The 27,274-nt window shown below is 46.5% G+C and overlaps 2 protein-coding genes across 7 annotated transcripts; one reads left to right on the forward strand and one right to left on the reverse strand.

The window, feature by feature from the left end:
* Window positions 1-542: 542 nt before the first annotated feature.
* Window positions 543-4,746, reverse strand: LOC120037189 (small integral membrane protein 22-like). Of its 2 annotated transcripts, none has more exons than XM_038983365.1 (4): window positions 4,174-4,746; window positions 2,522-2,694; window positions 2,360-2,427; window positions 543-1,151 (listed from the first exon to the last, which is right to left on the reverse strand). In XM_038983365.1, the coding sequence occupies exons 2-4, from the start codon at window positions 2,649-2,651 to the stop codon at window positions 1,104-1,106; spliced, it is 246 nt and encodes an 81-aa protein (XP_038839293.1). In that variant the 5' UTR covers window positions 2,652-2,694; window positions 4,174-4,746; the 3' UTR covers window positions 543-1,103. The 2 variants fall into 2 exon arrangements, with proteins under 2 accessions (XP_038839293.1, XP_038839292.1); XM_038983364.1 differs by lacking the exon at window positions 4,174-4,746 and adding an exon at window positions 3,995-4,167.
* LOC120037188 (conserved oligomeric Golgi complex subunit 1-like) lies at window positions 4,524-27,260 on the forward strand. 5 transcript variants are annotated; one of them, XR_005474777.1, is made up of 17 exons: window positions 4,524-4,912; window positions 5,326-5,436; window positions 5,763-5,896; window positions 7,193-7,374; window positions 8,227-8,403; window positions 9,059-9,215; window positions 9,414-9,624; window positions 11,534-11,912; window positions 12,964-13,448; window positions 14,038-14,184; window positions 16,037-16,198; window positions 18,013-18,137; window positions 19,466-19,574; window positions 23,360-23,469; window positions 24,533-24,614; window positions 26,354-26,565; window positions 26,610-27,029. XR_005474777.1 is itself a non-coding variant. In XM_038983363.1 (16 exons), the coding sequence occupies exons 1-16, from the start codon at window positions 4,604-4,606 to the stop codon at window positions 26,378-26,380; spliced, it is 2,907 nt and encodes a 968-aa protein (XP_038839291.1). In that variant the 5' UTR covers window positions 4,524-4,603; the 3' UTR covers window positions 26,381-27,029. The 5 variants fall into 5 exon arrangements, 2 of the variants coding, with proteins under 2 accessions (XP_038839291.1, XP_038839290.1); XR_005474778.1 differs by having other exon boundaries at window positions 26,354-26,536; window positions 26,695-27,029; XR_005474779.1 differs by having other exon boundaries at window positions 26,354-26,448; window positions 26,911-27,021.
* The last annotated feature ends 14 nt before the right edge of the window (window positions 27,261-27,274 follow it).

Below are 27,274 nucleotides of genomic sequence, written 5' to 3' on the forward strand. Positions count from 1 at the left end.
AACAATACTGTTATTTTGTGTAGACTCCACTACTCAGCAGAAGTATACGTTTGTGACATGAAACAGTGTTACCGGGACTCTTCCTAGTGATATTAACTTGTAGATTTCTGACTCTATAATTCCTTGGAATGGCGCTTTATGTCAAGTATAAAGGAAAGCGGACATTCCCAGCTTTGAAGGGTAAACGTTCATGCCTCCTCGACGCTAAGCTATTATTCGTCATTGTATCAGTTAATTTTAAATGTATGTGTTTGCTAATGTTTTTATTTATTCAATTGTTTATTTTTGCACTTCTGTTACTTTGCGTTGATGATTCCCTGTGAAGTGAGTATCCATTCCAATGCTGAACAAAAATAATTATTACTGCAAGTGTTTTAAAATCTATTTTGAGATGTATATGTTGTGGACCATATGATTTATTATCTGTGCAATAAAGAGATGTTATACAGGAGTGTTCGGTCAGTCAATCAGGACAGATTCAATACAAAATATTATTGAATCATTTGAATAAGTACATTGGAATGATACAATGTACATGTTTCAACATTGAATTATAATTAACTACATTAAAGTCATTGAAACAATACTACTACAATATCTATGATTCCTCATTACATACACTTAAGAAGTTACGTTTTAAAGTACACGTTAAACGAAGTACAAAACTTTGGCTTTGTGAACTCGTGTTGATTCTACTACATAAAGAGTGGTGCCCAGTTTTTCATGAACCGTTAGTGAAAGCCCTTTTTATCTTCTGGTTGTGACACTCAGTGACTGTCTTCACCTTGCTCTCCTTTCTGGCGTCCTAGCAACAACCGCTAGCCGTGCAGGGAACAAGTAAACAAACTGGTTCATATGACCTCCAATGACTTGCCACCATTAGACGGCAGCTAAAACGGGTTACCACAGGGAGTGCAACATTTTCCACCAGTCAAAGTAAATAGAACCAGAATGAAAACAAGTTATACAACTCTTGGTTTGGCACACAGATGAAGGTGAAAATATAAAGTGCATCTAAAAATATGAATAAAATGAATTATAAAAAGGACTAATCAATTTTCTAAGTGTCATTGTGGAATCTTCAATTCTGTTCCAAGTTTCTTTCAGGTCTCCATTCCAAAGTTTTCATGACCCACTTTGTGTCTTCTAGGCTGTTGGGAAACACAGAGAGGAGAGAAAATCATGTATCTTTCAAGACCTCTTTATTCAGAGGAAACAGAGAGAGAGGAGGGCAAATCATGTATCTTTCAAGACCTCTTTATTCAGAGGAAACACAGAACACTTGTCTCACTAAAACAGACCCTCTATTGTAGGATGTGAATGACTCAGAATGATGGGTCTTCACCACAGACTCCTTGATACAGCCATGATACATCTGGTCTCACTAAATAGAGTCTGAAAGACCATGACACAAGACAGGATAGAGTCTGAATGACCATGATACAAGACAGGATAGAGTCTGAATGACCATGATACAAGACAGGATAGAGTCTGAATGACCATGATACAAGACAGGATAGAGTCTGAATGACCATGACACAAGACAGGATAGAGTCTGAATGACCATGACACAAGACAGGATAGAGTCTGAATGACCATGACACAAGACAGGATAGAGTCTGAATGACCATGATACAAGACAGGATAGAGTCTGAATGACCATGATACAAGACAGGATAGAGTCTGAATGACCATGATACAAGACAGGATAGAGTCTGAATGACCATGATACAAGACAGGATAGAGTCTGAATGACCATGATACAAGACAGGATAGAGTCTGAATGACCATGATACAAGACAGGATAGAGTCTGAATGACACGGCTTCATTTTGAATTGACTTGGAATATACAACAAATAAATACAACTCCCTCATTAACACTATGGGTGGCTGACATATCAGAAATGTGGGCCTGTATACCACAGCCTGAGTGCCAGTCTGTGTGCTATCATGCCAACTCACACCAAACATTGTTGACAAGAGCACCAGATCTGGGACCAGGCTATAGATACCAACAGATCTGAGACTGGGCTATAGATACCAACAGATCTGGGACTAGGCTATAGATACCACCAGATCTGGGACCAGGCTATAGATACCAACAGATCTGAGACTGGCCTATAGATACCAACAGATCTGGGACCAGGCTATAGATACCACCAGATCTGGGACCAGGCTATAGATACCAACAGATCTGGGACCAGGCTATAGATACCAACAGATCTGGGACTAGGCTATAGATACCAACAGATCTGGGACCAGGCTGTAGATACCAACAGATCTGGGACCAGGTTATATACACCACACATTTCTGACAGAAACAGGCCATTACATTTTATTGATTGATTGCTACATTACCTGTTCATCACAGCAGCAGCAGCAGCAGCAGCGGATCAGAACCAGGACAACAAGCAGCAGAACCATGCCTGAAAGGATCAAGATGGACAGTCAATTGTGTACATGTGGGTGTGTGTGTGGGTGTGGGTGTGGGTGTGGGTGTGTGCGCGTGTGTGTTCCTACCGATGAAGATGAAGAAGACAGCGAAGGAGGCGATGTCCCAGTCAGACTGGAACAGCTGTTTAGACTGCAGTCTGGACACCACATCTGTAAACTGATCCTTAAACTCTGCCTGTAGGCTCCTCTGGTCCATGGCTATAGCTGGGCTAGAATTAGTCTCAGTCAGGGTTAACACACTGGAGAAGAACAATATAGGGTTTATTATGATTATAAAATACAGGACACACTGGGAGAAGAGACATGTGGTTCTAATATAGACTACAAGGTTTCTCTGGTTCATAACTGTAGCAGTCAGGGTTAATACAGGACACACTGAGAGAAGAGATGTGGTTCTAATATAGACTACAAGGTTTCTCTGGTCCATAACTGTAGCAGTCAGGGTTATTACAGGACACACTGGGAGAAGAGACTGTGGTAATTCTCTATAGACAATCACAATGCACCTGACTGGCTGACTATGTCAGTCTATAAAGTAGGCCTAAAATATACCAAACTATGTCATTTCATTGTATTGGAGATCATGCTGCATTTTGAATGTCCCTCATGAAATGGATCAGAGTTCAGCGTACCTGCTCTGCCCCAGACACAGTACTAAAATGGATCAGAGTTCAGTGTACCTGCTCTGCCCTAGACACAGTACTAAAATGGATCAGAGTTCAGCGTACCTGCTCTGCCCTAGACACAGTACTAAAATGGATCAGAGTTCAGTGTACCTGCTCTGCCCTAGACACAGTACTAAAATGGATCAGAGTTCAGCGTACCTGCTCTGCCCTAGACACAGTACTAAAATGGATCAGAGTTCAGTGTACCTGCTCTGCCCTAGACACAGTACTAAAATGGATCAGAGTTCAGCGTACCTGCTCTGCCCTAGACACAGTACTAAAATGGATCAGAGTTCAGCGTACCTGCTCTGCCCTAGACACAGTACTAAAATGGATCAGAGTTCAGCGTACCTGCTCTGCCCTAGACACAGTACTGAAATGGATCAGAGTTCAGCGTACCTGCTCTGCCCTAGACACAGTACTAAAATGGATCAGAGTTCAGCGTGCCTGCTCTGCCCTAGACACAGTACTAAAATGGATCAGAGTTCAGCGTACCTGCTCTGCCCCAGACACAGTGCTTTTCTTCTGATCACTTTTACATAGACTACGATGAGATACAGATCAACTAGCCAAATACAGACTCTATTTTACATCTAAAAATGACTAGATTTGCTTTTAACTTCTTTAACACAAGACCAACATCATTATCGTTATGTTTGACTGACTGGAACATCTTGATGAATTACAGCCTCAGACTTTCACTTTTAAAGATTATTCCATGATTACCTATATATATATATATATATATATATATATATATATATATATATATATATATATATATATATAACTTGAACACAAACAATTACAATAAACTAATATTTTCGGTAGTAATCAAACAAGTTTCTATATACTTTTCCGAAGTTCATTGTACCTGTAACTCGAACAAGCTCCTGGTTTTTTTCTCTCTTCTTCCGGGTACCTGCCCGACTGACGCACCTGTCGCTGTGCGGGTCACTGTGCACTGATTTGCATGGGGCGAGGGTAGGTCGTTTGAATCCTGCTTAATTTCCTCCAAGCAGGTCTAAAGGTGTATCGTGATCGTGGACTTACCGGATGTGAGATATTGCCAGTCATTTCCACCATTGCTCTTGGCCATGTCTTTTCAAAGGAAACTTTTATGACGTGACTGGAGGAAATAAAGTCAGAGCAATTCATATGTGTGACGCATGTATATAAAACTAGGATTTGTCATAGCTACATTTCTGTTTTCATTGCAGTAAATTATAAATGTATTTTTTCTATAGTAAACCAGCTGATTTACATAATTCAAGGAATAGCAATATTTTGTCAGGTTGAGTTGCGGTCATATGATGTATTGTAGTAACATATTAGTTCCGTATGAGGCGCTGTTACTTTCCCGGCTCCTCATTTTCAGTTTTTCACCTCTGATGCATTGTTTACGTGGAAGTGAGTTTCGCTCCGTCTTCCGGGTTGTAGATCCTTCAGGTTGGCACTTCGCTTACTGTGAAGCTCAGCTGCGATGGCCGTGGTTCCTGCTCAATCTCTCCGGGTTTCGGATATCCGAGATCCGACGGTTCTGTTCGAGCGGTACAACACCGAGGAGATACGCGGCATCGAGCGGAAAGTCCGCGGAGAGATCGAGCACAAGAAGGAGGAACTTCGTCAGATGGTGGGCGAGCGGTACCGCGATTTGATCGACGCCGCCGACACCATCGGAGAGATGCGTCAGTGTTCGGAGAGCGTTGTTACGTCCATCCAGGACATGCACCGCTATTGCCACAAACTGAAACAGGGGAAAAGCGTTCCCCAAAGCAACAGCAAAGAAGAGGTATGTGGCTCCATTGTGAAGCTAGCTAGCTAACGTTACATGGTGGTGGTGATGGCTAGCTAGTTCTGTTGATTTAGATAGCAAACTGTTCTGCAGAATACCATTCCCTGATTCCTTCTGGACAGTTTATGATGTGTGATTAGACTCCGACAGGTTCCACCTATTGTGAGATGAATGGTATATGTCAATGATGGGTATATCTGTGTGGGTTTCAATATCTACACCCTATGTCTCTGTCTGATTGTCTCTCTGCCTGTCCCTTTACTTATGTATGTAATGTAGCCTATCTTAGGCCAGCTCTCCCATCAAGTCCCAGGAGAAGTTTTACACCACGGCCTCTCAGATCAATCACTGTGTATCCCTGTGATTCTCTCTGTCTATGTGTTTATAATCTCTCTCTCTTTTCACACCAGGTCCAGAGGCAGTCCCAGGAGAAGTTCTACACCATGGCCTCTCAGATCAAGTTGCTGCTGGAGATCCCAGAGAGGATCTGGAGTTCCATGGAGGCCTCTCAGTACCTGCAGGCAAAGACACGTATTACTAAGACAGTGGACTGTTAGAATTTCCCATAGGAAGACATGGCATACTTAGCCGTTGTTGCTAATACTATCTGGGCATGGCCAATGATGGATGATGTATGTAAACCCACATCATAGGGCATGGCTAATGCTAACGAGCTAACTCTTGGTTTAACGGACACTCCTGACCAGCCAACCAATATTTAATTTCAGAATTGGTTCAAAATAGGTTAGGGTCAGTTTTATAGTTTGGGTAGTCGGGCTGTCAATGGGATGCTAGTCAGAAAAGCCCTTATAGCCTCTCCCTGGTTTTACCACCCTCTTTGCTGCAGGCCACCCAGCTCTACCTGCTCTGCTGCCACCTGCACAGACAGCTCCATCTGGAGGCTGGAGGACCACAGTACAGCCCCGTCCTCGCTCGCTTCCCCATCCTGGTCAGGCAGGTGGCTGCTGCTGGACACTTCAGGTGAATGTCATCGTGATGTAATTTTGGATGAGGGGAGCCGATTTATCAAATCTGGATTTTCTTTGAAATTGAAGAGCCTACCGAGCAGGGCTAGGAGCACCACATTACATTTAGGAGCACCACATTCAATTTAGGAGCACCACATTCAATTTAGGAGCACCACATTCAATTTAGGAGCACCACATTCAATTTAGGAGCACCACATTCAATTTAGGAGCACCAGAAAATATGTTTTAAATTGATTCAGATACAGCCTATATTGGTCCTATATTAATTCTATGTATTTCTGAAGCCCATGTTGAGTCCTAGACACTAATATGTAACACTGTAAAGACAGTTTATTATAAAAGATAAAATGTTGATACGAATACCCGTCATTGAAATTAAAGTCATTTTTTTAAATATTACGTTTCTACATTGTGTAAAAGCACTATTTTCCTATTGAGAAGCATTAATGAAAATGGTCCACTGTCTCTTTAAAAACATCCGGTTTGTGATGATGACAAGCAAGAGATCTGTCATTCATTCATTGCTGCTTTGACCATTGATCTCCTGAAGAAGCTGTCCCTCTCTTTCTGTGCCCCAAATGTTTGGAGACACTGGTAAAGTTACCAGGTTGTTAGTTAGCTAGCCAATGAGGTAACGTGACTGAACAAAGTGTAAACGAATGGTTAATGATGCGCAAGTAGTTTTAGATCGGCCCATGACATGGTTTATGAATGTAAAATGGCATCCGCTATAGGAAGATACAAATATTGCCCTGGTAATATGGTCAGATATTTTGACCTGGTTGGGCTAGAACCAAGATGTTTTCTCTGTAGTAATGGGTCAGATATTTTGACCTGGTTGGGCTAGAACCAAGATGTTTTCACTGTAGTAATGGGTCAGATCTTTTGCCCTGGTTGGGTTAGAACCAAGATGTTTTCACTGTAGTAATGGGTCAGATCTTTTGCCCTGGTTGGGCTAGAACCAAGATGTTTTCACTGTAGTAATGGGTCAGATATTTTGACCTGGTTGGGCTAGAACCAAGACGTTTTCACTGTAGTAATGGGTCAGATATTTTGACCTGGTTGGGCTAGAACCAAGACGTTTTCACTGTAGTAATGGGTCAGATATTTTGACCTGATTGGGCTAGAACCAAGATGTTTTCACTGTAGTAATGGTGCCACCATGACCCTAATGAATCTTCACTTTCTTCTGGGAAATTATTTTCCTGGTTGCGCAGTGCTCCCAAAATCCTGCTGAGCTAAAACAAAAAAAGAATGCATCTCTCTCTCTCTTCTACCCCTCTCCCAGGTCCACCATTTTGCTGGACAGTAAGTCAGTCCTGCGTGGTCGGGCGGTGTCCGACCAAGCCATCGCTGAGGCCCTAGTGTCCACCATGCTCCTAGAGGACAGCTCTCCACGTCAGGCTCTGGCTGACTTCCTCCTGGCTAGGAAGGCCTCTATCCAACAGCTACTCAACCAGCCACAACATGGTACTAGTATATACCACTGTACCACAATACAATACCACACATACTTCCTACACAATACAACGCAATGCACAACATCCAACACAATACAATACACAATACAACACAACACAACATCCTACACAACACAATACACAACACAATACCACATACAATACAACATCCTACACAACACAATACAACACAATACAACATCCTACACAATACAATACAATACAACATCCTACACAACACAATACACAACACAATACAACATCCTACACAACACAATATACAACACAACATCCTACACAATACAACACAATACAACATCCTACACAACACAATACAATACAACATCCTACACAACACAATACACAACACAATACAACATCCTACACAATACAATACAATACAACATCCTACACAATACAACACACAACACAATACAACATCCTACACAACACAATACACAACACAATACAACATCCTACACAATACAACACACAACACAATACAACATCCTACACAACACAATACACAACACAATACAACATCCTACACAACACAATATACAACACAACATCCTACACAATACAACACACATCTCATCCTACACAACATCTCATCTTACGTAACACAAGACAATCTCCATACAGCTAGTCAATAGGCGACGCCCCAACATGTTGTTAAACCAAACCACAATACAACATATTACAGCCTTGACACTTCTACTCAAAGTCAACATGCCATGTTATCACACTTCCGTCATGCTAGGATTGTTTGGGAAAACCATTTCATTTCCTCCTCTCTGTTCAGTGGACTGGTGTTTTGATGTGTGGTTCAGGTTGACAGCCGTGTCTGTGTGTGTCCCAGGTGCTGGTATTAAGGCCCAGGTGTGTAGCCTGGTGGAGCTGCTGGTGACCACTCTGTACCAGGCCTACGCTGTCTTCTACGTAGCCCCAGAAGGGAGTCCTCGGCTGGGGGACGGAGGGCTGAGCTCCGGCCTCCTCTTCACCACTCTGGAGAACGTCACCTCCACCACACCTACAGGTACATTACCTATGCAAGAAATGGGTGAAGAAGAAAAAGTACTTTTTTATTTATTTACTTTTTATTTAACCTTTATTTATCCTTTATTTATCCTTTATTTAACCTTTATTTAACTGGGCAAGTCAGTTAAGATCAAATTCTTATTTACAATGACGGTCTAACCTACTTTCATCCCATGTAAGTCCCAAACTGATCTTGAGCCCCTAACCTTGATAAGATGATATAAGCGTGTTATATACGATTGTATAAGCAACATGGTAACAGCTCTACCTTGACCTTTTTGATTGGCCGGGTAGAATGTTACATACACCTATCCGATCCTCTCTGAGGGATATTGACTTTCGACAATGGAGGATTTAAATACCAATTATAAACCGAGGAGTTTGGCCCCTGGATGCTGATGATCTGAGACAGTGTTTCAGCTGTGTGTATATCCAACAATATACCATGGGTATATTGTAAAGATACAAAAATACTTGTTTACTGTTAGATGTTTGTTGGTAACCAGTTTATAATAGCATTAAGGCACCTTGGGGGTTTGTTGTATATGGCCAATACACCACGACCCTGTAGGCCTTATTGCTTAATTATAGAACTGTTGACATCTCTGTGGTAATCTGTCCTTCCGGTCTCACCTGTGTCCCCTGTTGTCCAGGTAAAGGGAGGCGTGTCCTTCAGGAGGAGGTGAGTACAGGAAGCTGGTTCAAGTACCTCCCTTCCTCCATCGCTGAGTTCCAGCCCGCCCTCAGAACCCTGGCTCAGCCAATCAAGAGAGAGCAGCTCAGAGACACCCTACAGCAGTGGATCAACACGTAAGACATCATCCAATCAATGACCTTTACTTTGCATATAGAAACAGCTGCTATATTTCAGCCAATCAATACCCTTTATTTTGCAAATAGAAACAGCAGTCTGGTTAGGGGGTGTTATCATGTTGTATTATTTCTCCCAGCTGTAACAGAGTCAGCAGTCTGGTTAGGGGTGTTATCATGTTGTATTATTTCTCCCAGCTGTAAGGAGGACATCTGTAATGGTGTCAGCAGTCTGCTGGTCTATGTGAACAGTCTTAAGGGCCTAGCCTCCATCAGAGATGCTGTGTGGGACCTCCTCTCCACCGACTCCATCAGTCAACACTGGAGCTTCATCTGCCAGCGGCTGTTAGAGCGCCCCCTAGCGCTGTGGGAGGACTTCCTACAGCAGCTCTTCCTACAACGCCTGCAGGTAACTAGCTAGTCTCAGGTCCCGTTTCCAGGACACAGATTAAAGCTAGTCTTAATCTAGGCTTAGATTAATGAGACCCAGGCCTCGTCCCCAGGCGTTGATTGTGGACGCTTGGAAGGAAGTGTGTGGTGCACGACATTAGTCCTGGAGGAAGTAGCACCTTCTATGGAGAATCTCTGTTGACCAGGCTTTTCAGTCCAGGACTAATCTGTGTCCGTGGTATAACATAGAAAGGAGCGCTGACAGTTTAGCTGTTGTTGTTAATATTATTCTCTTGTCGTGTGTATTCTATACAGCCTGCTCCTCTCATTACATTGAGCTGTTGTTGTTAATATTATTCTATACAGCCTGCTCCTCTCAGTACATTGAGCTGTTGTTGTTAATATTATTCTATACAGCCTGCTCCTCTCAGTACATTGAGCTGTTGTTGTTAATGTGTATTCTATACAGCCTGCTCCTCTCATTACATTGAGCTGTTGTTGTTAATATTATTCTATACAGCCTGCTCCTCTCATTACATTGAGCTGTTGTTGTTAATATTATTCTATACAGCCTGCTCCTCTCATTACATTGAGCTGTTGTTGTTAATATTATTCTATACAGCCTGCTCCTCTCATTACATTGAGCTGTTGTTGTTAATATTATTCTATACAGCCTGCTCCTCTCATTACATTGAGCTGTTGTTGTTAATGTGTATTCTATACAGCCTGCTCCTCTCATTACATTGAGCTGTTGTTGTTAATGTGTATTCTATACAGCCTGCTCCTCTCATTACATTGAGCTGTTGTTGTTAATATTATTCTATACAGCCTGCTCCTCTCATTACATTGAGCTGTTGTTGTTAATGTGTATTCTATACAGCCTGCTCCTCTCAGTACATTGAGCTGTTGTTGTTAATATTATTCTATACAGCCTGCTCCTCACATTACATTGAGCTGTTGTTGTTAATGTGTATTCTATACACCCTGCTCCTCTCATTACATTGAGCTGTTGTTGTTAATGTGTATTCTATACAGCCTGCTCCTCTCAGTACATTGAGCTGTTGTTGTTAATGTGTATTCTATACAGCCTGCTCCTCTCATTACATTGAGCTGTTGTTGTTAATGTGTATTCTATACAGCCTGCTCCTCTCATTACATTGAGCTGTTGTTGTTAATATTATTCTATACAGCCTGCTCCTCTCATTACATTGAGCTGTTGTTGTTAATATTATTCTATACAGCCTGCTCCTCACATTACATTGAGCTGTTGTTGTTAATATTATTCTATACAGCCTGCTCCTCTCATTACATTGAGCTGTTGTTGTTAATGTGTATTCTATACAGCCTGCTCCTCTCATTACATTGAGCTGTTGTTGTTAATGTGTATTCTATACAGCCTGCTCCTCTCATTACATTGAGCTGTTGTTGTTAATATTATTCTATACAGCCTGCTCCTCTCATTACATTGAGCTGTTGTTGTTAATATTATTCTATACAGCCTGCTCCTCACATTACATTGAGCTGTTGTTGTTAATGTGTATTCTATACAGCCTGCTCCTCTCAGTACATTGAGCTGTTCCCATTCAGACAGTGTGGAACCTTTTAGAAACAGGACAACAGGTTTAACCTGCTGATTTAACTAGCTAGTAGCTACAGCTGACTTCTGTCTTCTAGCTATCTAGTAAACTAATTCTCCTCTCCAGAATAGTTCTAATCTGCTCACTGTATCGGTTTCCTCTCCCTCTGTCTCTCTCTCTCTCTCCCTCTGTCTCTCTCTCCTTTCCTGTCACTCTCTCATCTCCTTTTCTACCCCCACCCCCCCTCTTCCATCTTCCTACCTCCTTTCCATCTCTCCCCTTCTCTCTATCTTCCGCTCCCTTAATTCTCCCGTTCTCCATCTCCCCCTCTTCTTCCATTCTCTCCCCCAGGCGATCACCCAGGACGGTACAGAGACTATCTCCAGCAGCTGCAGACAGCTCCTCTCCTCTGCCCTTCGAGATCTAGAGGGCCAGCCCACCCCTCCAGGCCCCGGTACACCAGGCCCCAGCTCCAGCCCTCCCCTCCCCAGCCGAGGTGCTCTCTACGAGGCAGACGTGGCCTCCTTCCTGTGGTCCGAGGCCCAGGGGGACCTACTGAGCGACGCAGCCTGGGTCAGTGTATCCCAACGGGGGCCACAGCACCGGAGCGGACTGGCCATGAAGACTCAGGCCCTGACACCCTGTGTCCAGATCTTCTGTTCATCACTGGATGCTGCTCTCAGAGACAGACTGGATGACCTGCAGCACTACCTGCCCTCTGATAACACAGGTAGGGAGACAGATGGTGACCTGTTCTCTGATAACACAGGCAGGGAGACAGATGGATGACCTGTCCTCTGATAACACAGGTAGGGAGACAGATGGATGACCTGTCCTCTGATAACACAGGTAGGGAGACAGATGGATGACCTGTCCTCTGATAACACAGGTAGGGAGACGGGTCATCCATCTGTCTGATAACACAGGTAGGGAGATGGATTATTGGCCTTTATTTCTACAGGTGGTCCCATTAAGATATTGTCCCAGGGAGACCTGGCCTAATGATAATGTAATGTGAACTAATGTGAACTACTTAACATGAAGTCATCAATATCGACTGCATCTCAAACTCTCTTCTCATTATAGTGGACTCCTTTTGACCAGAGGTTCTCCTCCTCCACCTCCCCCTATACCACCTCCTCCATCTCCACCTCCCCCTATACCACCTCCTTCTCCCCCTCCTCTACCACCTCCTTCTCCCCCTCCTCTACCACCTCCTTCTCCCCCTCTACTACCTCCAACTCTACCTCCTCCTCCACCTCCCCCTCTACCACCTCCTCCACCTCCCCCTCTACCACCTCCTCCACCTCCCCTTCTACCACCTCCCCCTCTACCACCTCCTCTTCCTTCTCCCCCTACCCAACCTTCTCCTCATCTCCCTCTACCTCCTTCTCCCTCTCCTCTACCACCTCCTCTTCCTTCTCCCCCTCCCCAACCTCCTCCTTCTCTCCCTCTACCTCCTTCTCACCCTCCTCTACCACCTCCTCCATCTCCTCCCCCTCTACCACCTCCTCCATCTCCACCTCCCCCCTACCTCCTCCTCCATCTCCACCTCCCCCTCTACCACCTCCTCCATCTCCCCCTCTACCTCATCCATCTCCTCCTCCCCCTCTACCACCTCCATCTCCTCCTCCACCTCCCCCTCTACCATCTTCTCCTCCTCCCCCTCTACCACCTCCTCCATCTCCACCCCCCCCCCCTCCATCTCCACCTCCCCCCTACCTCCTCCTCCATCTCCACCTCCCCCTCTACCTCTTCCTTCTCCTCCTCTTCATCCACAGATCCCCAGGTCCCCTCAGTCTCCTTCACTATAGGCCTAGGCTCTGGGTCCAGTTCTGGTTCCGGTACCGTCTCATCATTCGACCGGTTCACAGACGCCGTGGCGGTAGAGGAGACCCTACGTGAACGCTGTCTGGCATGCGTACGTGACATCATCACCTGCGTGCGCTCTAAACTGGGGGCGGCCTCACCTGTTGGCTCCTCCCCCAGCCCAGCCCGTCTCAGCTCGGTGCTCTTCATGGCCCGCCTCTGTCAGTCCCTCAGCAAGCTCTGCCCCAACCTCAGGCAGTGCATCCTGGGTAAACAGGGCGGTGCTGCAGCTGACCCTGTTACTAAGGGAACACCCCGCCAAAGCAGAAAGTTGGGGAAGGCGGCTGCCAAGGCGACAGAGGTTAGCCCCGCCCAGGCCAAGTGGGCGTGTCTGAAAGAGGAGCTTCTGGTTGTCAGTATGGAAGCATATCGGATATGGAGCTCCGCCCTCTCTAAGGTGAGGGGGGATACTTGGAGGGATAGTTCACCACTAAATCAAAGTTTGTCAGACATTTTCTGGGGCTGTTTAAACATCTCAGAGTTGGAGTGCGGCTCTAGGATCAGTTTAGCCTTTTAGATTAAAATTAATTACATGGACAGGGGGGACCTGATCCTAGACCAGCTCTATGACTGAATACTGGTCCTTTTAGATTACATGGACAGGTGGGACCTGATCCTAGACCAGCTCTATGACTGAATACTGGTCCTTTTAGATTACATGGACAGGGGGACCTGATCCTAGATCAGCTCTATGACTGAATACTGGTCCTTTTAGATTACATGGACAGGTGGGACCTGATCCTAGACCAGCTCTATGACTGAATACTGGTCCTTTTAGATTACATGGACAGGGGGACCTGATCCTAGATCAGCTCTCTGGGAGGCTTGATACAGACAGAGTTTTGTGGTCTCAGAATATCAGACAAACCTCCAACAATCAGTTTGAAATGAAATCACAACCCAGTCTATTTAGGCCGAGCCATCCTTCCTTTGTTGTCATGTCCTTTATTACCTTACCCCCTGGTCTCTCTCTCCCTCTCTCCAAGGCGCTGGTGGGTCGGTTTGCGACCTCGCTGCACGCAGAGTCCGCCGGGGCTATCCTAGCAAACGCCACCAACTGGGAGGAGCTTGAGATCCAGGAAGAGGCGGAGTCAGGGAGCAGCGTCACCTCCAAGATCAGACTTCCTGTCCAGGTAAGAGTGATGTTATGACATCATTGCTCAGCAGGACATGACCAGTAGTGTCTCAGACAGGAGAAAGGACCAGCAAGACATTACCAGTAGTGTCTCAGAGACAGGAGAAAGGACCAGCAGGACATGACCAGTAGTGTCTCAGACAGGAGAAAGGACCAGCAGGACATGACCAGTAGTGTCTCACAGACAGGAGAAAGGACCAGCAGGAATGACCAGTAGTGTCTCACAGACAGGAGAAAGGACCAGCAAGACATGACCAGTAGTGTCTCAGACAGGAGAAAGGACCAGCAGGACATGACCAGTAGTGTCTCAGACAGGAGAAAGGACCAGCAGGACATGACCAGTAGTGTCTCAGACAGGAGAAAGGACCAGCAGGACATGACCAGTAGTGTCTCAGACAGGAGAAAGGACCAGCAGGACATGACCAGTAGTGTCTCAGACAGGAGAAAGGACCAGCAGGACATGACCAGTAGTGTCTCACAGACAGGAGAAAGGACCAGCAGGACATGACCAGTAGTGTCTCAGACAGGAGAAAGGACCAGCAGGACATGACCAGTAGTGTCTCAGACAGGAGAAAGGACCAGCAGGACATGACCAGTAGTGTCTCACAGACAGGAGAAAGGACCAGCAAGACATGACCAGTAGTGTCTCACAGACAGGAGAAAGGACCAGCAGGAATGACCAGTAGTGTCTCACAGACAGGAGAAAGGACCAGCAGGAATGACCAGTAGTGTCTCACAGACAGGAGAAAGGACCAGCAGGACATGACCAGTAGTGTCTCAGACAGGAGAAAGGACCAGCAGGACATGACCAGTAGTGTCTCAGACAGGAGAAAGGACCAGCAGGACATGACCAGTAGTGTCTCACAGACAGGAGAAAGGACCAGCAGGACATGACCAGTAGTGTCTCAGACAGGAGAAAGGACCAGCAGGACATGACCAGTAGTGTCTCACAGACAGGAGAAAGGACCAGCAGGACATGACCAGTAGTGTCTCAGAGACAGGAGAAAGGACCAGCAGGACATGACCAGTAGTGTCTCACAGACAGGAGAAAGGACCAGCAGGACATGACCAGTAGTGTCTCACAGACAGGAGAAAGGACCAGCAGGACATGACCAGTAGTGTCTCACAGACAGGAGAAAGGACCAGCAGGACATGACCAGTAGTGTCTCACAGACAGGAGAAAGGACCAGCAGGACATGACCAGTAGTGTCTCAGACAGGAGAAAGGACCAGCAGGACATGACCAGTAGTGTCTCAGAGACAGGAGAAAGGACCAGCAGGACATGACCAGTAGTGTCTCACAGACAGGAGAAAGGACCAGCAGGACATGACCAGTAGTGTCTCACAGACAGGAGAAAGGACCAGCAGGACATGACCAGTAGTGTCTCAGAGACAGGAGAAAGGACCAGCAGGACATGACCAGTAGTGTCTCACAGACAGGAGAAAGGACCAGCAGGACATGACCAGTAGTGTCTCACAGACAGGAGAAAGGACCAGCAGGACATGACCAGTAGTGTCTCACAGACAGGAGAAAGGACCAGCAGGACATGACCAGTAGTGTCTCACAGACAGGAGAAAGGACCAGCAGGACATGACCAGTAGTGTCTCAGAGACAGGAGAAAGGATTTTCAAATATAAAATTAACACTGAGATGCTACAATATTATCTCTCTGGTCTCTCACTGTCTCCCTCTCTGTCTCTGTCTCCCTCTCTCTGTCCCTCTCTCCTCTCTCTCTCGCTCCCCCCCTCCTCCCTCTCTCTCTCCTCCCTCTCTCTCGCTCCCCCCCTCCTCTCTCTCACCTCCCCCCTCCTCTCTCTCACCCCCCCCCCTCCCTCTCTCTCCCTCCATAGCCGTCATGGTTTGTACAGTCTCTGCTGTTCCACCTGTGTCTGGAGGTGAATGGTGTAGGGGGTCATGCTGTGCCCCGCCCCACCCTACAGGAGTTACTACAAGGCTGCATGGACCTGGTGCTGCACCAGTACCAGAGCCTTATACACAGAGCGCAGGACAAGGTAACACACACACACACAGCGCAGGACAAGGTAACACACAGACACACAGCGCAGGACAAGGTAACACACACACACAGCACAGGACATGGTAACACAGACACACAGCGCAGGACAAGGTAACACACACACAGAGCGCAGGACAAGGTAACACAGACACACAGCGCAGGACAAGGTAACACAGACACACAGCGCAGGACAAGGTAACACACACACAGAGCGCAGGACAAGGTAACACACACACACAGCGCAGGACAAGGTAACACAGACACACAGCGCAGGACAAGGTAACACACACACAGAGCGCAGGACAAGGTAACACAGACACACAGCGCAGGACAAGGTAACACAGACACACAGCGCAGGACAAGGTAACACAGACACACACAGCGCAGGACAAGGTAACACAGACACACAGCGCAGGACAAGGTAACACACACACAGAGCGCAGGACAAGGTAACACAGACACACAGCGCAGGACAAGGTAACACACACACAGAGCGCAGGACAAGGTAACACAGACACAGAGCGCAGGACAAGGTAACACAGACACACAGCGCAGGACAAGGTAACACAGACACACAGCGCAGGACAAGGTAACACAGACACACAGCGCAGGACAAGGTAACACAGACACAGAGCGCAGGACAAGGTAACACACACACAGAGCGCAGGACAAGGTAACACACACACACAGCGCAGGACATGGTAACACAGACACACAGCGCAGGACATGGTAACACAGACACACAGCGCAGGACAAGGTAACACACACACACAGCGCAGGACAAGGTAACACACACACACAGCGCAGGACATGGTAACACAGACACACAGCGCAGGACATGGTAACACAGACACACAGCGCAGGACATGGTAACACATACACACAGCGCAGGACATGGTAACACAGACACACAGCGCAGGACATGGTAACACAGACACACAGCGCAGGACAAGGTAACACAGACACACAGCGCAGGACATGGTAACACACACACACAGCGCAGGACATGGTAACACACACACAGAGCGCAGGACATGGTAACACACACACACAGAGCGCAGGACAAGGTAACACACACACAGAGCGCAGGACAAGGTAACACAGACACACACAGCGCAGGACAAGGTAACACAGACACACACAGCGCAGGACAAGGTAACACACACACACAGCGCAGGACAAGGTAACACACACACACAGCGCAGGACAAGGTAACACAGACACAGAGCGCAGGACATGGTAACACACACACACAGCGCAGGACATGGTAACACACACACAGCGCAGGACATGGTAACACACACACACAGCGCAGGACAAGGTAACACACACACACAGCGCAGGACAAGGTAACACAGACACACAGCGCAGGACAAGGTAACACACACACACAGCACAGGACAAGGTAACACAGACACACAGCGCAGGACAAGGTAACACAGACACACAGCGCAGGACATGGTAACACACACACACAGCGCAGGACATGGTAACACAGACACACAGCGCAGGACAAGGTAACACAGACACACAGCGCAGGACATGGTAACACACACACAGAGCGCAGGACATGGTAACACACACACAGAGCGCAGGACATGGTAACACACACACACAGCGCAGGACATGGTAACACACAGGGCTGACACTGTAATCATATAGCACACCTGGACAATGAAATGAGTTGTCATCCTAAAGAGATGAACATCTCTGTTGCACTCTCTCTCGCTCTCTCTCTCTCTCTCTCTCCCCCCCCCCCCCCCTCTCTCTCTCTCTCCCCCCCCCCCTCTCTCTCTCTCTCCCCCCCAGGACTGTCCGTTCCCTATGACTCAGAACAGGTCTCTACAGCTGTTATTTGACCTGAGATATCTCACTGCTACCCTGGGTACCAGACTAGAGGATGGCAGGGGCTTCCGCTCTCACCAAGACCCCAGGTACACACACCTGGTCTCTCTGTATGTTACAGGGTCCAGTAACATCCCGGTCTCTCTGTATGTTACAGGGTCCAGTAACATCCTGGTCTCTCTGTATGTTACAGGGTCCAGTAACATCCTGGTCTCTCTTTATGTTACAGGGTCCAGTAACATCCGGGTCTCTCTGTATGTTACAGGGTCCAGTAACATCCCGGTCTCTCTGTATGTTACAGGGTCCAGTAACATCCCGGTCTCTCTGTATGTTACAGGGTCCAGTAACATCCCGGTCTCTCTGTATGTTACAGGGTCCAGTAACATCCCGGTCTCTCTGTATGTTACAGGGTCCAGTAACCCCCTGGTCTCTCTGTATGTTACAGGGTCCAGTAACATCCCGGTCTCTCTGTATGGTACAGGGTCCAGTAACATCCCGGTCTCTCTGTATGGTACAGGGTCCAGTAACATCCCGGTCTCTCTGTATGGTACAGGGTCCAGTAACATCCCGGTCTCTCTGTATGTTACAGGGTCCAGTAACATCCAGGTCTCTCTGTATGTTACAGGGTCCAGTAACATCCCGGTCTCTCTGTATGTTACAGGGTCCAGTAACATCCTGGTCTCTCTGTATGTTACAGGGTCCAGTAACATCCCGGTCTCTCTGTATGTTACAGGGTCCAGTAACATCCCGGTCTCTCTGTATGTTACAGGGTCCAGTAACATCCCGGTCTCTCTGTATGTTACAGGGTCCAGTAACATCCTGGTCTCTCTGTATGTTACAGGGTCCAGTAACATCCTGGTCTCTCTGTATGTTACAGGGTCCAGTAACATCCTGGTCTCTCTGTATGTTACAGGGTCCAGTAACATCCCGGTCTCTCTGTATGTTACAGGGTCCAGTAACATCCCGGTCTCTCTGTATGTTACAGGGTCCAGTAACACCCCGGTCTCTCTGTATGTTACAGGGTCCAGTAACACCCTGGTCTCTCTGTATGTTACAGGGTCCAGTAACACCCTGGTCTCTCTGTATGTTACAGGGTCCAGTAACACCCTGGTCTCTCTGTATGGTACAGGGTCCAGTAACATCCTGGTCTCTCTGTATGTTACAGGGTCCAGTAACATCCTGGTCTCTCTGTATGTTACAGGGTCCAGTAACATCCCGGTCTCTCTGTATGTTACAGGGTCCAGTAACATCCTGGTCTCTCTGTATGTTACAGGGTCCAGTAACATCCTGGTCTCTCTGTATGTTACAGGGTCCAGTAACATCCCGGTCTCTCTGTATGTTACAGGGTCCAGTAACATCCTGGTCTCTCTGTATGGTACAGGGTCCAGTAACATCCTGGTCTCTCTGTATGTTACAGGGTCCAGCAGGTGTGTGATTCGCTGGAGAGCTACATTGACCCTTTTGACCTGGATGTGTTCATGCCGCCATTCAACAGCAACCTCAACCGCCTATCACAGAGGAGTTCGGTACGAATGGCCCCGCCCCCTGACACTCTAACGTGATTGGAGACTAAAATAAATCATGATAGTCAGTGTAGAGTAGGGTTATTCTGGGTTATCCTGGGTTATTCTGGGTTATCCTGGGTTATTCTGGGTTATCCTGGGTTATCCCTGGTTATTCTGGGTTATCCCAGGTTGTTCTGGGTTATCCCTGGTTATCCTGGGTTATCCCTGGTTATCCTGGGTTATCCCAGGTTGTTCTGGGTTATTCTGGGTTATCCCAGGTTGTTCTGGGTTATCCTGGGTTATCCCTGGTTATCCTGGGTTGTTCTGGGTTATCCCTGGTTATTCTGGGTTATCCCGGGTTATCCACTGTGTATTGATCGTTCGGTAACTTTGGTCACAATTTGTAGCTCTGAGAGGTGCTGTTGGCGATTCAGATGTTGTGTTAACGTTGTGATACTTTGTGGTGTGTTTATATTGTACGATTGTGGTGTTTTGGTTGCGTTAACTTTGTTGTGCTAACATTGTGATAATGTTCTAATAACATTGTAAACAGGGAATTTCCAGGTCAACAAAAAAAACGAGAGAAATAGTTGATAGTAACAGAGAAAATGTCCAACTTGGCCTTCTCTGAGAAGGCTGTTCTATCATAATGACACGGCACCAAGTGTTCTGTAAACACCAGCTGAGAGGCTCGTAGGCTTACAGAACAGCGTTGTCAGCTGCTACAGATCACAGTGTTACAGAATACAACGACAATCCTCCAGTCTGACCTCAAGTCACTATCATCAGATATGAGAACGATCCTGTACATACAGCATGGAGTCTAGTGACCATCAACTCACATCCTGTACAACCACAACACTGGAAGTCATGGAGTCTAGTGACCATAAACTCACATCCTGTACATACAGCATGGAGTCTAGTGACCGTCAACTCACATCCTGTACAACCACAACACGAAGTCATGGAGTCTAGTGACCATCAACTCACATCCTGTACAACCACAACACTGGAGGTCATGGAGTCTAGTGACCATCAACTCACATCCTGTACATACAGAACACTGGGAGTCATGGAGTCTAGTGACCATCAACTCACATCCTGTACAACCACAACACTGGAAGTCATGGAGTCTAGTGACCATCAACTCACATCCTGTACATACAGCATGGAGTCTAGTGACCATCAACTCACATCCTGTACATACAGCATGGAGTCTAGTGACCATCAACTCACATCCTGTACATACAGCATGGAGTCTAGTGACCATCAACTCACATCCTGTACATACAGCATGGAGTCTAGTGACCATCAACTCACATCCTGTACATACAGCATGGAGTCTAGTGACCATCAACTCACATCCTGTACATACAGCATGGAGTCTAGTGACCATCAACTCACATCCTGTACATACAGCATGGAGTCTAGTGACCATCAACTCACATCCTGTACAACCACAACACTGGAAGTCATGGAGTCTAGTGACCATCAACTCACATCCTGTACAACCACAACACTGGGAGTCATGGAGTCTAGTGACCATCAACTCACATCCTGTACAACCACAACACTGGAAGTCATGGAGTCTAGTGACCATCAACTCACATCCTGTACAACCACAACACTGGAAGTCATGGAGTCTAGTGACCATCAACTCACATCCTGTACAACCACAACACTGGAAGTCATGGAGTCTAGTGACCATCAACTCACATCCTGTACATCCACAACACTGGGAGTCATGGAGTCTAGTGACCATCAACTCACATCCTGTACATCCTGTACATACAGCATGGAGTCTAGTGACCATCAACTCACATCCTGTACATCCACAACACTGGAGGTCATGGAGTCTAGTGACCATCAACTCACATCCTGTACATCCACAACACTGGAGGTCATGGAGTCTAGTGACCGTCAACTCACATCCTGTACATCCACAACACTGGAGGTCATGGAGTCTAGTGACCGTCAACTCACATCCTGTACATACAGCATGGAGTCTAGTGACCATCAACTCACATCCTGTACATCCACAACACTGGAAGTCATGGAGTCTAGTGACCGTCAACTCACATCCTGTACATCCACAACACTGGAAGTCATGGAGTCTAGTGACCATCAACTCACATCCTGTACATCCACAACACTGGGAGTCATGGAGTCTAGTGACCGTCAACTCACATCCTGTACATCCACAACACTGGGAGTCATGGAGTCTAGTGACCGTCAACTCACATCCTGTACATCCACAACACTGGAGGTCATGGAGTCTAGTGACCATCAACTCACATCCTGTACAACCACAACACTGGGAGTCATGGAGTCTAGTGACCGTCAACTCACATCCTGTACGACCACAACACTGGAAGTCATGGAGTCTAGTGACCATCAACTCACATCCTGTACGACCACAACACTGGAAGTCATGGAGTCTAGTGACCATCAACTCACATCCTGTACATCCACAACACTGGGAGTCATGGAGTCTAGTGACCATCAACTCACATCCTGTACATCCTGTACATACAGCATGGAGTCTAGTGACCATCAACTCACATCCTGTACATCCACAACACTGGAGGTCATGGAGTCTAGTGACCATCAACTCACATCCTGTACATCCACAACACTGGGAGTCATGGAGTCTAGTGACCGTCAACTCACATCCTGTACATCCACAACACTGGAAGTCATGGAGTCTAGTGACCGTCAACTCACATCCTGTACATCCACAACACTGGAAGTCATGGAGTCTAGTGACCATCAACTCACATCCTGTACAACCACAACACTGGAAGTCATGGAGTCTAGTGACCATCAACTCACATCCTGTACATCCACAACACTGGAGGTCATGGAGTCTAGTGACCATCAACTCACATCCTGTACATACAGCATGGAGTCTAGTGACCGTCAACTCACATCCTGTACATCCACAACACTGGAGGTCATGGAGTCTAGTGACCATCAACTCACATCCTGTACATACAGCATGGAGTCTAGTGACCATCAACTCACATCCTGTACATCCACAACACTGGAAGTCATGGAGTCTAGTGACCGTCAACTCACATCCTGTACATCCACAACACTGGAAGTCATGGAGTCTAGTGACCATCAACTCACATCCTGTACATCCTGTACATCCAGCATGGAGTCTAGTGACCATCAACTCACATCCTGTACATCCACAACACTGGAGGTCATGGAGTCTAGTGACCATCAACTCACATCCTGTACATCCACAACACTGGAGGTCATGGAGTCTAGTGACCGTCAACTCACATCCTGTACATACAGCATGGAGTCTAGTGACCATCAACTCACATCCTGTACATCCACAACACTGGAAGTCATGGAGTCTAGTGACCGTCAACTCACATCCTGTACATCCACAACACTGGAAGTCATGGAGTCTAGTGACCATCAACTCACATCTTGTACATCCTGTACATCCAGCATGGAGTCTAGTGACCATCAACTCACATCCTGTACATCCACAACACTGGAGGTCATGGAGTCTAGTGACCATCAACTCACATCCTGTACATCCACAACACTGGAGGTCATGGAGTCTAGTGACCATCAACTCACATCCTGTACATCCACAACACTGGGAGTCATGTGTGTTATACACAGGGGAAATATAGCAATATGCTAAGCCTTGTGTTAATGACTTAATTCACTTTAAATGTCCCCATTCCAAACACTGTGTTAATGTTGTGTTAATGTTGTGTTAACGTTGTGTTAATGTTGTGTTAACGTTGTGTTGACGTTGTGTTGACGTTGTGTTGTTCCAGGTGTTGTTGGGGTTGTTGACGGGGACAGAGAAGCAGTTTGTTTCCCGTGGTAACAGCGTGGGCTCTCAGGAACCCTACAACATCCTGCCACTGGCCAGCACCCAGATCAGGTGACAACACACACCCACACCAGCACCCAGATCAGGTGACAACCCACACCAGGACCCATAATCATTAAAAAGTGTCTCTGAATAGGAGTTCTGATATTGGATCACTGGACAGGGAGGACCTGATCCTAGACCAGCTCTATGACTGAATACTGGTCCTTTTAGATTACATGGACAGGGGGGACCTGATCCTAGACCAGCTCTATGACTCTGAATACTAGTCCTTTTAGATTACATGGACAGGGGGACCTGATCCTAGACCAGCTCTATGACTGAATACTGGTCCTTTTAGATTACATGGACAGGGGGACCTGATCCTAGATCAGCTCTATGACTGAATACTGGTCCTTTTAGATTACATGGACAGGGGGACCTGATCCTAGATCAGCTCTATGACTGAATACTGGTCCTTTTAGATTACATGGACAGGGGGGACCTGATCCTAGACCAGCTCTATGACTGAATACTGGTCCTTTTAGATTAAATGGACAGGGGGACCTGATCCTAGACCAGCTCTATGACTGAATACTGGTCCTTTTAGATTACATGGACAGGGGGACCTGATCCTAGACCAGCTCTATGACTGAATACTGGTCCTTTTAGATTAAATGGACAGGGGGACCTGATCCTAGACCAGCTCTATGACTGAATACTGGTCCTTTTAGATTACATGGACAGGGGGAACTGATCCTAGACCAGCACTTCTACACTGAGATGCCTTATGCATAGGCTACAGGTCCAGAAGTGTTTTAGCCCAGTACCCTGTCTATAGGCTACAGGTCCAGAAGTAGTTTAACCCAGTACCCTGTCTATAGGCTACAGGTCCAGAAGTGTTTTAACCCAGTGCCCTGTCTCTATTCTCCAGGTTAGAATAGGCTACAGGTCCAGAAGTATTGTAACCCAGTACCCTGTATGTCTATAGGCTACAGGTCCAGAAGTGTTGTAACCCAGTACCCTGTATGTCTATAGGCTACAGGTCCAGAAGTGTTGTAACCCAGTGCCCTGTATGTATATAGGCTACAGGTCCAGAAGTGTTTTAACCCAGTGCCCTGTCTCTGTTCTCCAGGTTTGGGCTGTTACCTCTGAGCATGACCAACTCCCGTAAAACCAAGTCCTCCACACAGGGAACTGACATCACACGCCCACTGGTGAGTCACACGGGCGGACGGACGGACGGGGGTGTTGGGGGCGGACGGACGGGGGGTGTTGGGGGAGGGGGAGGACGGGGTCTGAGGTTGAACGTATGTTGATGTTTTCATATAAGCCTGTATGAATTTCTCCCCTCAAGTTTCAGTAGAATGATGTTTTTTAACCTCGGCCATTTCTGTTGATTTCCTACGACATGTATCATGATGTTTTATGTCTGCATTTCCAGCTGTTTTGAGGGCAACAGACCCAGGACAGCAGCAACAGGTCATTCATTGTGTGTGTGTGGTATCTTTAGTGTAGTGTGTGGTATCTTTAGTGTAGTGTAGTGTGTGTGTGTGTGTGTGTGTGGTATCTTTAGTGTGTGTGTGTGGTATCTTTAGTGTGTGTGTGTGGTATCTTTAGTGTGTGTGGTGGTATCTTTAGTGTGTGTGTGTGTGTGTGTGGTATCTTTAGTGTAGTGTGTGTGTGTAGGTGTGTGTGTGTGTGTGTGGTATCTTTAGTGTGTGTGGTATCTTTAGTGTGTGTGGTGGTATCTTTAGTGTGTGTGGTATCTTTAGTGTGTGTGTGTGGTATCTTTAGTGTGTGTGGTATCTTTAGTGTGTGTGTGTGGTATCTTTAGTGTGTGTGGTATCTTTAGTGTGTGTGTGTGGTATCTTTAGTGTGTGTGTGTGTGGTATCTTTAGTGTGTGTGGTGGTATCTTTAGTGTGTGTGTGTGTGGTATCTTTAGTGTGTGTGTGTGGTATCTTTAGTGTGTGTGTGTGTGGTATCTTTAGTGTGTGTGTGTGTGGTATCTTTAGTGTGTGTGTGTGGTATCTTCAGTGTGTATGTGTGGTATCTTTAGTGTGTGTGTGTGGTATCTTTAGTGTGTGTAGTATCTTTAGTGTGTGTGTGTGTGGTATCTTTAGTGTGTGTGTGTGTGGTATCTTTAGTGTGTGTGGTGGTATCTTTAGTGTGTGTGTGTGGTATCTTTAGTGTGTGTGTGTGTGTGTGGTATCTTTAGTGTGTGTAGTGTCTTTAGTGTGTGTGTGTGGTATCTTTAGTGTGTGTGGTGGTATCTTTAGTGTGTGTGTGTGTGGTATCTTTAGTGTGTGTAGTATCTTTAGTGTGTGTGGTGGTATCTTTAGTGTGTGTGTGTGTGTGTGGTATCTTTAGTGTGTGTAGTGTCTTTAGTGTGTGTGTGTGTATTGTCTTTAGTTATCTATCTTTAGTGTGTTATATTTTGTGTTTTTGCAGTGGTGGGTTTGCAGTGTACTAAGAACTTATATTTTCCCGCGTTTGGTTTTTAACGTGGCTTCGGTTTGATGTTGCCTCAGATCGCTAACTAACAAGAACATGTGACCTGAGTCCTCAATGCCATCCTATTCCCTGTATAGTACACTGTTTTTGAGTCCTCAATGCCATCCTATTCCCTGTTTTTGAGCCCTGTGGGTTTTGCTGACGGCTAACCTGGTTTCACGCCGTCTGCCGGGATCTGCACTCAATTTGATATTCGATTCATGAATTGGCAATGTTCCTATTTTTATCTAAGAGGATTTTTAAATTCTCCTCCGCTGATTTTGTATTGAGGTGGAATTGACCTCCACCCTGCCTCACACCATTCCAAACCATATCTGTGACCAGACAAACAGCGAGTGTTCACATCAATTTTCCATGGGGGTGCATCTCAATACTCTGACGTGGCTTCCTCTCATTGTCTCCTCGCCTTCATCTGCACTGATCTGAACAAACAAAACAAAGGAAACCGACCAGCTTCCTTGCTATTAGGGAGGAGACAAGGACATGAGGCCAGGGTCGTGTTCATGTCACGCACAGAATGGAAAACGTCAGTCCAGGTAGTCGCTCAGTTCAGGTAGTCTCTCTCTATTTCTCTGTTCAGGTAGTCTCTCAGTTCAGGTAGTCTCCCTATTTCTCTCAGTTCAGGTAGTCTCTCCCTATTTCTCTCAGTCCAGGTAGTCTCTCAGTTCAGGTACTCTCCCTATTTCTCTCAGTTCAGGTAGTCTCTCCCTATTTCTCTCAGTTCAGGTAGTCTCTCCCTATTTCTCTCAGTTCAGGTAGTCTCCCTATTTCTCTCAGTCTAGGTAGTCTCTCCCTATTTCTCTCAGTCCAGGTAGTCTCTCAGTTCAGGTAGTCTCTCCCTATTTCTCTCAGTTCAGGTAGTCTCTCTATTTCACTTCAGTTTCAGAACGTTATCTTCTGTATAGCGCCTAATGAACATCACCAAGTTCTGACTGTGAAGTAATTCCCCCCATATCTGTTGTTTAAATCCTCTCCTCCATTTCTCTCCCCTCCTATAGGCCTCACCCACCTCTAAACCCGCCCATGACGACACCTTCCGGCCTGGCAACCTGTTCAGACAGCTAGCCAATCAGGAGGAGGAGCCGGTGGCGCCGCCGTCGCTATTCAAGCTGGGCTGGCTGTCTGGCATGTCCAAATAAGGGGCTATGTCCCTAATGACACTCTCTATTGCCACTATATATAGTGCACTACTTTTGACCAGGACCTATGGGAACTATTCCCACTATATAGGGAATAGGGTGCCATTTAACACTGAACCCAAATAAGGAGTGTGACTACTGTTGTATTCTTTAAACACCTTGTACTGTACAGAGACGGCCTGTTAGAAGATATGGATCAATAATACAGATTGATTGTGTTGAT

Source organism: Salvelinus namaycush, unplaced genomic scaffold (assembly GCF_016432855.1).
Source record: "Salvelinus namaycush isolate Seneca unplaced genomic scaffold, SaNama_1.0 Scaffold161, whole genome shotgun sequence".
In the NCBI taxonomy this organism is placed as follows: Eukaryota; Metazoa; Chordata; class Actinopteri; order Salmoniformes; family Salmonidae; genus Salvelinus; species Salvelinus namaycush.